The sequence below is a fragment of the Alligator mississippiensis genome, chromosome 4 (genome assembly GCF_030867095.1).
Source record: "Alligator mississippiensis isolate rAllMis1 chromosome 4, rAllMis1, whole genome shotgun sequence".
Lineage (NCBI taxonomy): Eukaryota > Metazoa > Chordata > Crocodylia > Alligatoridae > Alligator > Alligator mississippiensis.
In genome coordinates this window covers 188,116,698-188,131,928 of record NC_081827.1, presented here as the reverse complement: position 1 = coordinate 188,131,928, position 15,231 = coordinate 188,116,698, and the positions used below count along the sequence as shown (strand labels likewise).

Sequence of the window (15,231 nt, the reverse complement as noted above, 5' to 3'; positions counted from 1 at the left end):
GCTGCTGAATTGGCAGCAATTTTTGGCTGAGCCACCAAAGCCGCTACCAACTTGGTGGCAGCTGTAAACAGGTTAACACTTTGCCTTTTTCCCAAAGTATCCAGTGAACTGGCTAAGAGCGAGTGAGCTGCCACATGCAGTCAGCTCTCAGCCATAACTCTGTCAAAGTGCATGTCTTTTTTGGGGCAGGTGTTGCTTGAGAAAATACCATATAAAAAGAGCTTGAGATAATGATGTGATCTTAACTTCAGGAGTGTAAGGACGACACTGACAGTGTTTGGTAACATACCAAGTAACCAGCCCTAGTGCTGTGGTACTTGTTATATGAACCACATGGGAATAGAGGCAGCAGGGAGGTGGACTGTTGGTAAGCAGTAGAAAAATCTGTCTGGAACTGGGGACCCATCAACCTCAGGAGCACAGTTACTGAAGCATCAAGGAAACTTTGAGCCAGCTTCTTCTCCTCTATACTCAGAACTTTGGGGCCACAGTCACTGTTAGCCTTCCCCTGTTAGTACAAGGGCAGTCTTCTGTGAGACAGGAGCTGATAATCCCCATGCTGGCTTTTTTGCTTCCTACTGAGTGAGACTAGCACACAGGAGGCTGGCAGGGCTTTGCAAAATACCCTTCCTCCCAATGCACCCACACATCACTTACACATGTTTGGCACATGGAGACGGGCAGCCAGGGCACTCTTCACAAAAGGGAGGTTGGTAGCCTGAATTACATTGGCACCTGTTGCACTTGCACTTTCCTCGGTTACTGCATTCCTTTCCCTGGATGTTCATGCAGCCATCTGTTGTTTTTTGGCACTGACAGGCACTGCCTTCATAGCCATCTTGGCATTTGCATACACCACAGTCGCACAGCCCTCGTTCTGGGAAGAAGGCAGAGGGATTTAGAGCTGAGATCCTTGCTCTTTGACAAATCCTGTGTGTACTTATCTGTGAGCGCAAATCTGTTATAGCAAAGCTATAAACCCTTCACTATATCTCACCATTGTATGGATCAGCATCAATCCTGACATATTTATGGTTTGTTACACCAGCTTGGATTTTTGTCTGCACTGGTCTCAGCACAAATGGGTTCAGACTACATCCGTCCCTTTCACAAGGGGAATTTCCTTCCTCAAAACCATTATGGCTTAATCCACAAGGGCTGATTTACTCAACTAGGTTTAGCTGACCTGTGGCTGACGAAGAAAGCTTTTCAAGTACAAGTCCTGAGTATTCCTAGAGTGAAGGGGACTTTCAGGTAGGAGCTCTACCCACCTGCTTTTCCCTCTGTACAGCATCAGGCATGTTTCAAGAGCATATCAGTGAACTGAGAAGCACGTGATAGATGAAGGCAATAAGTGAATTCTCTGGAGGAGGCAGTTTCCTCCTCCAATCAAGCTTTCCAATACAGCTAAGTCCTTTGGATATACAAAGGAGGTTGAGAAGCCCAAAAGGAAGAGAAGCTAGAAACTAGGTCTCTCTCTTCCCTTTCCTGAGTGCACCAGTTCTCTGGTGTTTGAGGAAAGGCTACTCTCCAGGGTAGCCTATATTTCTAGCTGAAGTAACTAACTAAAGGAGACTAGACAGTCACCTTGCTGGGGTGACCTAACCCCCAGTTATCTTTCCTGCTTGGTGCAGGGAGCTGGACCCGACGATCTTCTGAGGTCCCTTCCAGCCTTACAATCTATGAATCTATGAACTCTGGGGGACCAAAATTCAGGACACAGAGCTTATGCCCAATACAGCCTTTTGGAACTAGAAGTGGTTTATACTACTTCCATTTTCAGAGATCACATTACACTACCTTCAGTGGTTGCACTATCTCCCAGCAGATGCAGCACAGTGCTATCTGCCCCATGGGACCACTTGGGGTTGACTGGTTCCAGGCCAATTTTTCATACTTGAGAGACAATTCACATTTTAGGAACTCAGTAGTGGGACATAGCTTAACACTTACGCACATCTAGGATTGCTTTGTGACATTCATTACACATGGTTGCTTTATTACCAACAGGAGTTCCAAAAAACACACTCCATTTGGATAATGAGGGAACATGCTTCTCTGTCTGCATCCTGAAAGCAGTGTTTGAATAATGATCTCTATGCAAACGTAATTCATAACCCAAGCGGAAGCTGGCCATGCCTGCAATGCAGCTATACACCTCTACCTGTCCACTAGATGGCATCACGGGACATCACAGGCTACTCAACCTAGCTGTGAGGTGGACCTGAATGGATGTTTTTTTCTGGATGACAGAGGCATGGCTTTAACTCAAGATTAGTTACTCAGGACTAATACACTGCAGCTAAAATTCAGCAAGAAGTGCTAATATTTCAGTGTCATGTGTAGGCTTCCAGGCAGAGCTCCCAGGAGGACCGCTGCCTTGACAATGGCCAGAGGGGGGACAGGCAAGCAGACCTTGAGGATGTCACTCACCTTTGCCCCCGCACACTTGGCCGTTGTGGACCTCGCAGTTCATGTTGTCGCATTGACAGAAGGTTCCATAGATCTGCTTGTTGGGCACATCGCTGGCATGGCAGGTGCACTGCCCACACACGCAGTCCCCAAGGCCTGAGCAGATGATGGAGGCATTGTCCTTCCTGCAGCTGCCTTCTAGCTCCTTGCTGCTTTTGCCTTTTGTTTCACACTCACAATTCTTGCCAATATAGCCTTCACTGCAGCTGGTGGGGGCAGAGAGAAGTACAGCAGGCATCAGCATCAATAGCAGCAAGAAGAGGTAACAGGGACAGGAAAACATTCAAGCTGGGCCACCCCATTCTCTGATCACAATACTATCACTGGCTGGTGTTAAGGAGCTGTTCCTCAGGGATGGGATGGGCCAGCATCCCCTTGTAGTTTTCCATTACGCCACTCCATATAGGATTAGGCCCACGGAGAACACCATTTACTTCATAGGACACAGGACCTGTTGCAAGCTGTAGCTTTCTCCGTCTCATTTGTTATTTGCTCTCCTTCCCTGCTAAGTATCTCTGCTTTTCTTTTTGTCTTCCTTCCTTTTATTCCTGGGGTAATTCATTCTGTTCCTTAGCCATTTTTATTTTATCCCTACATGCTTGTGCTGTTCCTTTATATTCATTCCTTGTGTTTTGCCTTTGTTTCCACCCCTCCTCCTGCTGCTGCCACCACTGCTCTTGAGCCAATTGAAGTGATAGAGCAGTGATCTGGGGGTGGAGGGGCCCACTGGGGTAAAGGGGAGGCAATCCGGAGATTTGGGGGCTGATGGGGGCCACAGAGCAATCTGTGAGGCAGAGGGAGTGATTCAGGGCAATCTGGCCCCTGCAAGCATTTGACAGCAGTGACCTAACACTTATGCACGACTGCAGAGTGCTTCTAAAGTGGCCGATGGTGCAAAAAATGAACTCTCGTCTAATCAGGTAAGGGTGCAAGCAGAAGTGACAATTTTTGCCTACTCTGACCACAGAAGGCAGTTTGTAGCTGTGACCAAACACAAGTGCACAGCTTCAGTCAGCTTAAAAATGTCCAGTTGGGTGAATATCTGACCCCTCATTGCATGAGGTATCAGATAACGGTATTACAAATTATAGCGACTTTTGTAACTTGTGTCTGCTGAGCTCCCAGCCTGTGGCTGTTTTTAGAATGGGAGGGGGGAAAGAGAGCAGAGGGACTTCAGTCTGGGGGTTTGTTCAGCCCTCCCCCCATCCCAGAGGGTGGGGCAGCTATACAGCAGCCCCCCAAGGTAAGGGGGGGGGTGACAATTCACCCACCCCACCCTTCAACACCAACTGGGGAGCCCAAGATCGAGTTCCTGCCGCTGCCTTTCCCCGCTTCCATTCTGAAAACAGGGAGCACTGGCAGAGAGCCTGGCTCTTGCTATGGGAACCTGGCTGAAGGGTCCCAGCCTGCAGCTAGATTCCTTCCCGCCCCCACCCGCCCTGCCCCGCGGAACCAGCAGTGAACTTCTGTTTGGTTGGGGGTATAACGGTATAACTCAAAATGCTTTGCAAAAATTGTTCTGAGTTTTAGGCTCTCTGCTTTAAGGTGCTCTCTGCTTTTGAGCACCTTAGGGACTTGTGTTCGCTCGATGATTAATTTTTCATGCAGGGGCTGGGCTGTCAGCAGAGAGGGAGGGAAGGGAGCAACAGCAGCTGCTGTGCTGCTATACCAGGCCTGAACTGGAGGGGGTGGGGGGAAGAGAGCCCCCTTGCCTGCAGGCCAGGCCCAGCTCTCCCCAGTACCCCAGTAGCTGACAGGTGCCTTGAAGTGAGGGGCTCTGTTCCACCCTCCCACCCCAGCTCAGGCCGGGTATAGCAGCCTGGCAGATGCTCCTTTCACTTCCTCTCCACTGAGTTGTGGGGCAGGGGATGGGGCTGGGGAGAGGAGCAATTCAGCAGCCTCCTGGGCAGGGGATGGGGCTGGGGAGAGGAGCAGTTCAGCAGCCTCCTCAGAAACTGCTGGAGGACCCTGCCTGCTGGCTAGGAGGGCTGGTGCAGGCAGGCTCAATTCCTCCCACCCAACAGGCGAATGTCTGTTGTGGGGTGGGGGGGGCACTGAAAATCATGACGTTTTAAGTAAAGTGCAATGAGTTAGAGCAAGGCCCCTAACATCTGTCAGTGCCCTCAAGGAGCATGGGGAGGAGGGGAGCTTCTGCCCCTCCTCCCTAGCATATTCTGTGGCTAAAGAACTGGTGAGCAGGGCAAGCAAAGAGCAGACTCTCAGCAGGTCTGGGCAGTGCGCATTAGAGTAGGTATTTACCCTGACTATGTGACTGATCACTAGCACTAGTGAACCTTAATACAGACTAACATTCTTTAGAATAAGCACTTGCTAACTCTAAAGTGTAATCTCACCCTGAGTGTAATTGCCTTTGTTAAAATCTGTGTAAGAACATCAGGTCCTTATATACGGGGCTGGAGTCTGATCTCTGATCAACTGGTATAAATCCAGAGCAACTTCACTGAAGTGTCACTGTGAATGGGCTCCAGTGAGAGCCTAATATGGGGCAGAGCCTAGTTGCTAATAAACAGAGAAATTCTGACACAACTGGGCTGATCAAGTTTTCCTCCAAGTCTGTGATCACCTTCTCAACTGGTTACATTTCTTACACTGTGATTTCCAAACACCTTGGCATCTGACCTACTAGCTTCCTGGGGAAACCCAGAATCTCTTCCTCCATCTTCTGGCACAGGAGGGGCCATCCAGTGATGACTACCTTCAAGAACTGCCTGAATTGACCTCTCTTTAATATAGACTTACTGAGACCAATTCTATTTTCCCTTAAACCACTGAAAATCAAGAGCCAATATACTGAAGTTAACAGAACACAACTGGTGTAAAACAGGTGAGAGTGAGAAGAGGGTTTGTTGATGGGCCCTCACTCTTACTGCCTGCTGTGCATAAAGAGAGGTCTGGAAATGGCTACACGAAATGGAAGGGGCAGAGGGAACATGCTGATATGTATCGGTGATTGTGCTCCTGCCCTAGTGGTGTGGCAAGCCCCCATGCTCCTTAAGGGCACACAACAGGATGTGGCAGTAATCTGGTGGGAGGATTCTTCTTTGTCATGACACTCTATAGGAAAGAACAAGTGGAGACTGGCACTGAGAGCTGAGTCTGTGCAGCCCTGGGGTCACTCTAGGGGGACAAAGGTTCCATGAAGATTAATATCACTGAGCACTGGGGATGGGTTGTCTTTCAAAAAGCAGCAGGTGCTTCAGCCCTGGTGACTGCCTCCTGAACAGCATCCCTGTCTGCAAAATTAACCAGCCATTACAAAAGAAACTAACTAGGACAAAAGTTCAAAACCTGGCTGCACTAGATCACTTAAGATAAAGGTCTGTGCCACACCCCTTCTGGATACCCTGTCCCATAGGCTGAAACTCTGCCCCAAGTATTACAAGGAACAAGTGGACAGCCTTGGCTTTGTGCAGCTGTCCACTCCCCAAGGTTCCCAAGATCCCAGTGTTATTAGGGAGGATATCACTGGAGTAGCTTGCTTACCTGCAGATCCCACAAACAATGTTGCCCTTTCCATTGCACGCACTGGAGTCGGTTTGTTCTCCGCAGTTGCAGTTGCACTGACTGGTTAAACGTACAGTGAGCGTGTCTGTGAACCCCAGGGGCCGGATGGTAAAGGACTGGTCTTTAATGCAATCCTTTGCAGTAACCTTCACCCGGAAGGTAACCTGGAAGGAGACACATGACTAGGCTGGGGATTTATTTTCTAGGAAAGCATCGTAGTAGGGATGTGCTATCCACACTCTACCTAAATTTGTCTCAGCCTTGAAAACTCTTTTTCAAGTGACAGGAAATGTATTAACTGCACACTGCTGTTAAAACAGCAGGAGAAAGGCAGGGGGACACAATAGCCAAGAGAGGCTCAGGATGCCTCGATCTGAGAGGCTGGCCAAAAACTGGAAATTTTATCCTATGGGAAATTCTGGTCTTTCTGTTTTTGGTATAAAACTACATCATCATCTTGAAGCGGCTGCAATTTTTTCACAAAATATTCAAACTAAATTTCCCATGATGCACTGCAGTCATGGCAGTCCCCATATGAGGTTAATGGGGATACCCAGTAGTGTCATGTAAAATATATGCTGCTTGGGGATCCTGGTCTACTGGGGAGAGTGAAGACATGAGGCACTCAAACAATAATTTCCATGGTGCATTGCATTCGCTCAAGCAGCCAGAGTGCTGGTACCTTGACTGGAAATGAAATGTTTTCTTTCAGGTCAATGGTATCCAACAGGATGTATTTTACTTCAATTTTATGATGGAAAGATATATACATATCTGAGGAAAATGTTGACTTGGCTGACATATGTGTATATATGTATATCTTTCCATTATAAAATTGAAGTAAAATACATCCTGTTGGGTACCATTGACCTGAAAGAAAACATTTCATATATATACATACATCAGCCAAATCAACATTTTCCTCAATGAAAATGTATGTTTTGTTGAGATGACATTTTCCATTAAAAAGAAAAGTATGTGGATGTTAAATTCCTGACTGGCGCTGGACTCACTCCTGCGAGACATGGTTTTTTTGAAAGTTTGTGTGTGGAGGAATCCTTACTACTAATATAGTAAGTACCCTCAGCTTTAGCTTCCCCTGAGCAAATATTCTGAGACAGTGAACTGGGCTCCTGCTATAAGAGAGTACAAAGATTCAGGCTGAGCTTTGACATGGTAATCTTGCTGCTAAACTTCCTGCAGAAAGTAAAATTACAGAAATAAGTGAGCCAGGGATCTCGTACTTTGTCGTTGGTCTTGACATTATCACATTCCCCTCTTGGCTTATCCACAGATGTTTTTTTGTTATTGCAGAAGGAATCGTATGTGATTTTCAGATTATCTGGAACAATACCGTGGTCCACAATTACTTTGGAGGACAAGCTCTGTTAGAAAACAAGAAGAGAAAAGACACAGAAAACAGAGATCTTCCTCAAAAATGAACAGTCAGAAAGACCCTCAAGGATAGTCCATCTATGTCATGCTACACTGCAGCTCCTATGGGTTGCAGGTTACTGGTTGCAATCATCTTCATATAATACATGATTGAAAAGGAACATGAGGAGGTAACATCTCTGCTCTCTGGTGAATGCCATGGAAATAGGTAGCAGCCAGGATTTGGGACAAGAAATCCTTTATTTTTTGGGATGGGGGAGGGAGAGAGTAAATCAGCATTTCTCTTTTTGCTATCCCAGATCCATCACCTCTGCTCTGTAATAAGGCATGACTGTGACTGCCACTGGAAATTTGTAGTGCTCCAGGGTCTGCCCAGACAGGAAAAAATTAACTTTAGTTGAAATGAAAGTGTTCAACGGAATGCCAAGGAGAGGAATTTGGTTCCTGGGCTGGCACTGACCTATCTTTAACCTAATGGTTTCATCTAGCACTGTCTGTATAAGAGAAAACAGGTATTTTGCATCATAGATTTTCTGTTTACAAAATAAGTAACCAACAAGTAATGATTCTTTTTCTGCAGAAATACAGATCGCACAAAAATTCAAGTTTAACTAAAAATTTGATGGAAGAAACACTCATCACTTTCTATTATCCTGAAAGTTCACAACAGGTTTTTGACATGTTGAAGATAGTTTCTGATTTCTTCTGAGCTAGTATTGATGCATTTATTTCTATTTGTCTGTACAATGCATGATGGGCTTTTCAGAGAAAATCAAAGGCATGTCTGAGCAGCTGTTGAGTTAAAACAGGGGTATCATGCTTGTTTGGCACCATCAGCCAGATCTATACCATGGTGCTCTGTGCAGCTAGATCTGGATTTACCACTGGTGGCAGGGTGAGTGGCAGTGCTGTGTCAGCTCAGGGAGCTGTGAGGATTAATGTAGCTGTCACTCATCCCACTGCTGCTGAAATAAGTCCCTAATAAGGCTCCACACCCCAGAATCCAGCAAGGGGCTCCATGGGCCAGATATTGGCCTATGAGCCTTATGTCTGACACCCGTAGCTAAAAATAAATTAAGCATGGTACACACTCGTGCTAACAAAGTATAGCCAATATGTGTAGTACTATGCTGGATGGGCAAACTGCTCTTTCTTTTCCATCCCACCCATCTGAGTAAGTATTGGACACATACAGTTCATGTTGTGAACCAGCAGGTAATCTCCATACAAGATATTTGTGAAGTTTGATATACAACTTACATTGTAGGCTTCCTGGATGAGTTGGATGACATTGCTGGAATCCTCATTCAGCTCCCCCACTGCAGATTTTGGGATCATTTCACTGAGCTTCTACCAATGGAAAGCAGAGGTGTTAGAAGTGTCCTCTATGTCACACCTATGGAGAACATGAATGCTGACCTGTGCTCATGCACTCTGTTTAAGTTATCAATACTGAAAGACTACATTTGGGCTCCCAGTCATTTTGCATCCTCTGGAATTGAATTTGTTAAGCCCCTGGATACTGTTTCTGACGCTTTCCAAGTTCTACTTACTTTGTATGTGTTAACCACTTTGCTGGTAACAGCAAAAATGGGTTGAATATTATTTTCAGCAAGCTTTTGGATCAGCTGGCCAACAGATGGATAGTCCTGTGGAAGAAAAGACAGGAAGCAGTAAGTCTGCATGTTCAAATCTTCACCAGCAGAAAGATAAATATCCCTGTTTTCTAGAACCAGTTGTGGTACTGGCCTTATCTGTTCTTCTGCTGGAGTGAGATCAATTAGGACCTTCACTCTTGAGCCAAATTGCAGCAGCGGATTAGCTTTTTCTTTTCCTTGTGATCCCAGCAACAGATTTTAATCAACAAGTTTTCTTCATGGGGATATTCCCAACTGTAAATGAGTGAAAGAGGTGCAGCCCTCAAAATTAGGCATTCCAGTATCTCTGGTTTGCTTTTCTTGCTGAATAAATTTGTAAAAGGATTTTTTTGTGTGACCACTATTGGAAAAGCCAGCCAGAGCTTGTCTACAAAGGTTCAAACCCAGGGGCAGGCAATTATTTTGGGCAGAGGGCTGCTTACTGAGTTTCGGAAAGCCATCGAGGGCCACATGACAGGCAACCCAGGGCAGATTAATATTAATTATCTACATTTTTTAGGGGCCCTGAGGGCCGGATAGAATGGCCTGGAAGACCACATCCGGCCCTCGGGCTGCATTTTGCCCACCCCTGTTCTAACCCCCAAATCACTGCTTTATGACCTCATGGCTTAATAAGGGTTTTAGTAGCAGGATCCACTTGGAGAATTTCCACTCATTCAATCAGAAGGCTCCCACCTATGCCAGAAATCATAACCTCTGTGATAAAGTAAATGCCTCTGGCAATGAGCTCAGAAATACTGGTTTTAATTGCAAATTTCACATTCAAATGCAGTCTGCAGGTGTCAGAGCAGCCCCTTGAAAATGCGCTGGTGCTCAGGTGGAGTGAAGAGAATTATCCCAGCACACAGAACAGCCCCAGGCCTGGGATGGGCCAGGGGAGTGGGACCAACCAGCATGGGAGGGGAAGGCCAGCTGCTGGAATGGAAGTGGCTAGGGAACTTTGGTTGCCTATACATGTGCTTGGGGGGGAAGGGTAGGGGAGAGGTATTTTAGTTGGAGTGGTTCCTGGACAGCCACTCTTATTAAAATGGCTCACTATCATGTGTATTAAGTCTCCCACTCCCCTGTGTTTCAAAATGGCTGTGGGGGTGCTTTAACTAAAGCTCATTCGACAAGGTTTATTTAAGGCACCCTTATGGCTATTTTGAAACATAGTGGGGCTTAATACATATGATGGTGAGGTGATACTAGAGCATTCAAATTAGAACATGGAGCAGATTTGATTAATTGAGTCTGCTCCAACGCATTCTAATTAGAATGTGAACGAGCACATCCGGAGGCAGCCTTTAGTTCCAGCTCTTGTAACAGAGGACCCTGCCCTGTTACTGAGAGCAAGGAATTGAGGACTGTGCCTTTGAGGCAAACTTCTGGGGGGCAGGAAGAGGCAGGTTGTGGGTTACATAAGCCCTGCAATCGAGGCAGAGAGGACAGTCTGATCTAGGCAGAGCTGAAGGAAGGAGCTTACTGCTGGGATCACTCTAAAGTACTGTGAGGAATTGGAGAGAAGACCCAAGATGGGAGAGGACCCAAGATGAGAGAAGCCAGCAAAGGTGAACATAAGCAGGGGAGATCTTAGCACAGGGGTGAGCAATTATTTCAACTGGTGGGCCATTTAATGATTTTTGTTGAACAGTCAAGGACCACAAGGGTAGCCCTGCCCCCTGACAGGTGCCCCACCCTCGATCAACATCTTGGAACTAGACTTCCCATCCCTGGCCCTAACCCCTGACTTTTGCCACTGGAAGTCCCACTCCTTGCTCTCAGAAGTACTCCTTTGGTGGGCGGGAGGGGGAGGGGTTTGTCATCTTGGAACTGAAAAAGAAACAAATCATATACTATAATATATTTTAATTTTATTTTTAAAAAGATTTTTGTCCTGATTTATGTGCATTTGCATAATATCTCAAATTAAAGTCTTACTCTTTTATCTTGTGTGTAGGAGGTGTGGTTGGGGGGGTGAGTGTGGGTGTGTGTGCAGGATTTGTAGGGAAATGGGTGTGGGGTTTGTTGTTTTGCTGTCCAGTCGTATGCCATTGTCCTCAATGCATCCACATGGGGCTCTCCTCTGGAGTACCAGGAGCACCACAGAGGTGGAAGCACAGAGCCCACCCAATCTCATGGCACATGACCTCTGAAGGCTTGCCTCTCACTGGCTTTTAGAGGGGCAGCTGCAGGCCAGTAATAATTGTTTGTGGAGGGGCCCCTCGGGTCAGATAGAATGGCCTGTTGGGCAGGATCTGGCCTGCAGGCTATACTTTGCCTGCTCCTGGCTTAGAGGAAGGCACACCAGCTGCACTTGATTGCACTTGCATTTGGCTTTATGTTTGCTGTTCAGGCTGTATAGCATGGGAGTGGCTGAAGGGGAGGAAAAGAGGCCACTGAAGATGCCCCATAGAGGGGCCTAACTTATTGCTGAATTGGCAGGCTGACAGAGGACCATTGAATGGCAGACCAACTGTCAGAGGTCTGAGAGACAGGCTGGAGGGATGAAAGCCCCAAGAAACAATGCAGAGCAGGGCATCTAGGGCCACATTCTGGTTGCCTGGAGGCAACCTCCCAGAGTATAACAACAACATCAAAGGCATGGCAGGAAAGGATAGTGGGGTACATGGAGATAGACCAGTGTTTAAGGAATGTGTTTAGAGTAGCCAGAAGGAGATGCCACTGCCAATGCTAGCAGTGCATCCCATTACATCCCATACTTCCACCCTGGAAGTGCTGAGTCTGACTTCTGCCCAGGACACTTACAAACTCATTGCTCTTCTTATACATGTTTTCTTCCAAGTGGCAATGGCCATCATTAGGAGTCAGAATGGCTGCGAGTTTACCATCTCCAGCAAAATGGAAACCATCATCTGTGGCATACACCAGCAAACGAGTTACGTTGTGCCATCCGATCCTGTCCTGAAAACAGAAAAGAAAGAAATTTACCACGTGCAGCTCCCACTCCCTAGAGACAGCTGGAGAGTGAGAGAGAAATGCAGGGTGATAGGAATAAATAAATGTCCACAAAGCTGGGTACCCATTCATGGGTGTGGCATTGCCAGAGACAGAAACTAGTCCTGCACTTTGCAGTATCTCAAGACCAAAGAGACTCATGCCTGCCTGCTGGACATGCATGGAGATAAACCTATCTGTAAAAGAGACAGGGAGAGACCAACAGTAGTGTAATGATGGGTGGGTGAGTGGAACACAAACCTTGGGTGCTACCTTTGGGGCAGGGTGCGAAGCAGAACAGAGCTAGGGGATGCCTTACCCTACTGTCCTCTGTCCCCACACCCTGCACCTTCCCTGCAGCAGCTCCAGCTCCAGCAGCAGGGAGGACAGAGCAATGGTGGCAGTGCATGGTGAAGGAGCAGTGACTAGATGCTCAGCCCTACAGAGTTGGGAAGGGAAGGGGAAATATGGTGCCTCCATTTTTAAATCAGTGTTTAAATGGTTTCTCAACACACATATCTGTAGCAAAGAATGGTTGCCTTCTCCTCTCTGGCAGCCAGCAATGAACCTTCAGTTGATGCTTCTGCCCAGAGCACAGTTCTGGCCAGTTATGCCTCTAGAGACAGAGACAAATTCACACCAGTTGCCATCTCAGAAAGCTGAACCCCATAGGGGCAGAGAGGAAAAGTTTCATGGCCAGCTAATGAGAGAAGAGTAAAGAGGAATAAGAACATGCATGTGCCCCAAGAGAAGAGTATACATGGAGATGAACAGCCATCTAAGCCTTGAGGCAGTATGCACATTGGGAAACTGAGGAAAGGAACTAGAGGTACTGTATGATATTTCACATTGCATGGTGGCTCTTCAGTGCTTTTCTGAACTACAATTGGGAACCACATGCTAGGTTTCTATGGTGTATTATAAAGGCTCAGGCCCCCTTCTGAGAGATTCTACTTAAAACTTGAATTAATACAGTTTCTTCTATCTGAGGAAATTCCCTTTCCTTTCTGGTTTTAAGCCTCCCCCCACCCCTTCTCTATCTCAACCATGCAGTTGGTCCAATGAAAACTTTCAACTACAAATATCTTGGTCATGAAGAGACTTACCCCACACACTGCCACCTGCATCATGGCATCCAACCCCCCTTCTGGAGCATCGAGGTTCCCAGAGATGTACTGTTGGCCAACTTTGTCCTCAAATGTTTTTGCATTATCAGTGAGGGAGAGGACATGCTTGAAAGCAAAAGGGGGCTGGCATTGGGTGTCCTTGTTTGGGCAGGGATTCTTCATCTTCTCTGGGTGTGTGTTCACAAAGGGCAGCACTGTCTTATCCACAAAGGAGCCAAAACCTGGGGAGCACATAGCAAGCAACATGAAGAGGAAAAGTCAAAACACATCACAGAAATAACCCCCAAAAGAGGCTTGAGGATTTGAGTGCACATGGGAATCTGGCCCTGCAGCATGGAGCCAAGAATCAGAGTGGGAATCTGCTCATGGCCCTGGATGACTACTGCCTCTGACCTTCCCCTTCCCTCCTGATGGCTGTGACTGCCATCTTCCTACTCATTTGGAAGCTTTCCATTTCCTCCTCTTCTCTTAGACATCACTGACCCTTTGTCAGTGACCCTTTGCTTCTTTCTGGCAGCTCACTTTTTCTCTTCCAACCACTGATGGACCAGCCCTTTTTTTTTTGCCTCTGCCTGGTGGAAGTCTATAGCTGCCATAGAGAGGAATGAGGTTCCCAAGTTTCTTTCAAAACTATCCACTTTGGCTAACCACCTACAGCTCTGCACTAATTCAATCAGTTTCCAGTCAGACTGTTTTCTTTGCAGCCATCAAATCTAAGTGGACTGGAAATCTCAACTTGTTTTAAATGAAAGCTTAAATCTGATGGACTCTTAGGCTAGGGACAGACATTACATATAAACCAGTGTAAGTGATCAGAAACTGGTCTAAACATGTAACAGAACAAATGTTCAATGCACATAAACCAGCTTGAAAATGGCTGAAACCAGTTTGAGATACTATATTCAACCAGGTTTATCAGACTTAACTGATTTGGGTCAAACCAGTTTATGTAAAGTCTCTCCTAGAGCCCTTGCTGATTTAAGATAAACCAGACTCCCACAGGATCCTAGCATGCTCTCTGAGCTGAGCAGGGCTCTCTGCTCCACAGCAGGGCTGGCCTCTCCCCTCTTCTCCCTGGCTGCAGCTCTGGCAGAGACTTGCAGGCACAGAGCCTCTGCCTGGCTTCTCCCTGCAAAGCAGGGATTATTCCCCCTCTCCTCTGCCTTATGCAGACACCTCACCATTAGCTATCAGACCACATGCTGGCTACAGTCTGTGCTGTGGGAGACAAAAAAGGCAGACAGGCTTTTTGGAGCTAATCAACAGGTAGCTTAATGTCCTTCCTTGGAAAAGCTGTTTAAGAAGAGCTTGGAGAGAGGCTTTGTTTTCTTAATGGGCTGCTAAACACTGAGTTAGGTGTGATAAACATTCTCTGCTGGGCTGCTCAGGGGGGAGGGGAAGGGGGGGCGGAAAATACGTCCCACTCAGCTCAGCCCTGTGGAAGGGAAGGGAAGGCTGATCTAGTGCCCCCCAGTTTCTAGCCTGAGCAGCTTCAGGTATGTGCCTGCATTTCTAGAATTAAAAGGAAATGTCTATCCACCTCCAAATCAGTTCAAGCTTTGCAGGTCAGACTGACCTGCAAAGATTGAATCAATTCAGGCTTAGGATTTTTGAATGTGTGTCCCTAGCCATAGAGGATCAGGGAATAGTGGACCTACTCCAGTGAGACCAGAATCATTTCTGAAGACAGCAGAAGCATCTGAATCAAATGTATTAAAAAGAAATGCTTCTCCCAGTTGCAACCCATTGACTTCACTGGACTTGCAAACTAACCTGAGAGCAATATTTTCTGTTGAAAGGCAGAGCAAGGCTAGGAAGGAAGATACATGTGATCAGACTCTGGAATAGACTCCCAGCAGGGGTGGTGCAGGCACCTACCCTGGATATCTTCAAAAGCAGACTGGATGCACACCTTGCTATTTAACCCCAGCAGTCTTTCCTGCCCAATGATCTCACAAGGTCCCTTCCAGCCCTAAACTTTGGTGAATCTATGTGAACCCAGGCCCACATTGCCCCAAGCCCTGATGCATCTCCCTGCCCTCAGTCAAGTACACACAGTCCTGCCCTAGAGGACTGTTTGTGCTTTCTGCAGACCATGCCATAACCTGCATTCTCCA

General features: G+C 46.8%; 1 protein-coding gene across 2 annotated transcripts in view; it reads right to left on the bottom strand.

The window, feature by feature from the left end:
• ITGB2 (integrin subunit beta 2) overlaps positions 1-15,231 on the bottom strand; it is a 53,550-nt gene that overhangs the window by 3,763 nt on the left and 34,556 nt on the right. For both annotated transcript variants that reach the window (XM_019492197.2, XM_006258350.4), the window contains exons 6-13: positions 13,094-13,335; positions 11,799-11,954; positions 8,946-9,041; positions 8,653-8,742; positions 7,242-7,382; positions 5,977-6,161; positions 2,434-2,678; positions 658-877 (exon numbers count right to left, since the gene is read on the bottom strand). In XM_019492197.2, coding sequence (XP_019347742.1) covers positions 658-877; positions 2,434-2,678; positions 5,977-6,161; positions 7,242-7,382; positions 8,653-8,742; positions 8,946-9,041; positions 11,799-11,954; positions 13,094-13,335 — 1,375 coding nt within the window. The remainder of the gene's footprint in view (positions 1-657; positions 878-2,433; positions 2,679-5,976; positions 6,162-7,241; positions 7,383-8,652; positions 8,743-8,945; positions 9,042-11,798; positions 11,955-13,093; positions 13,336-15,231) is intronic.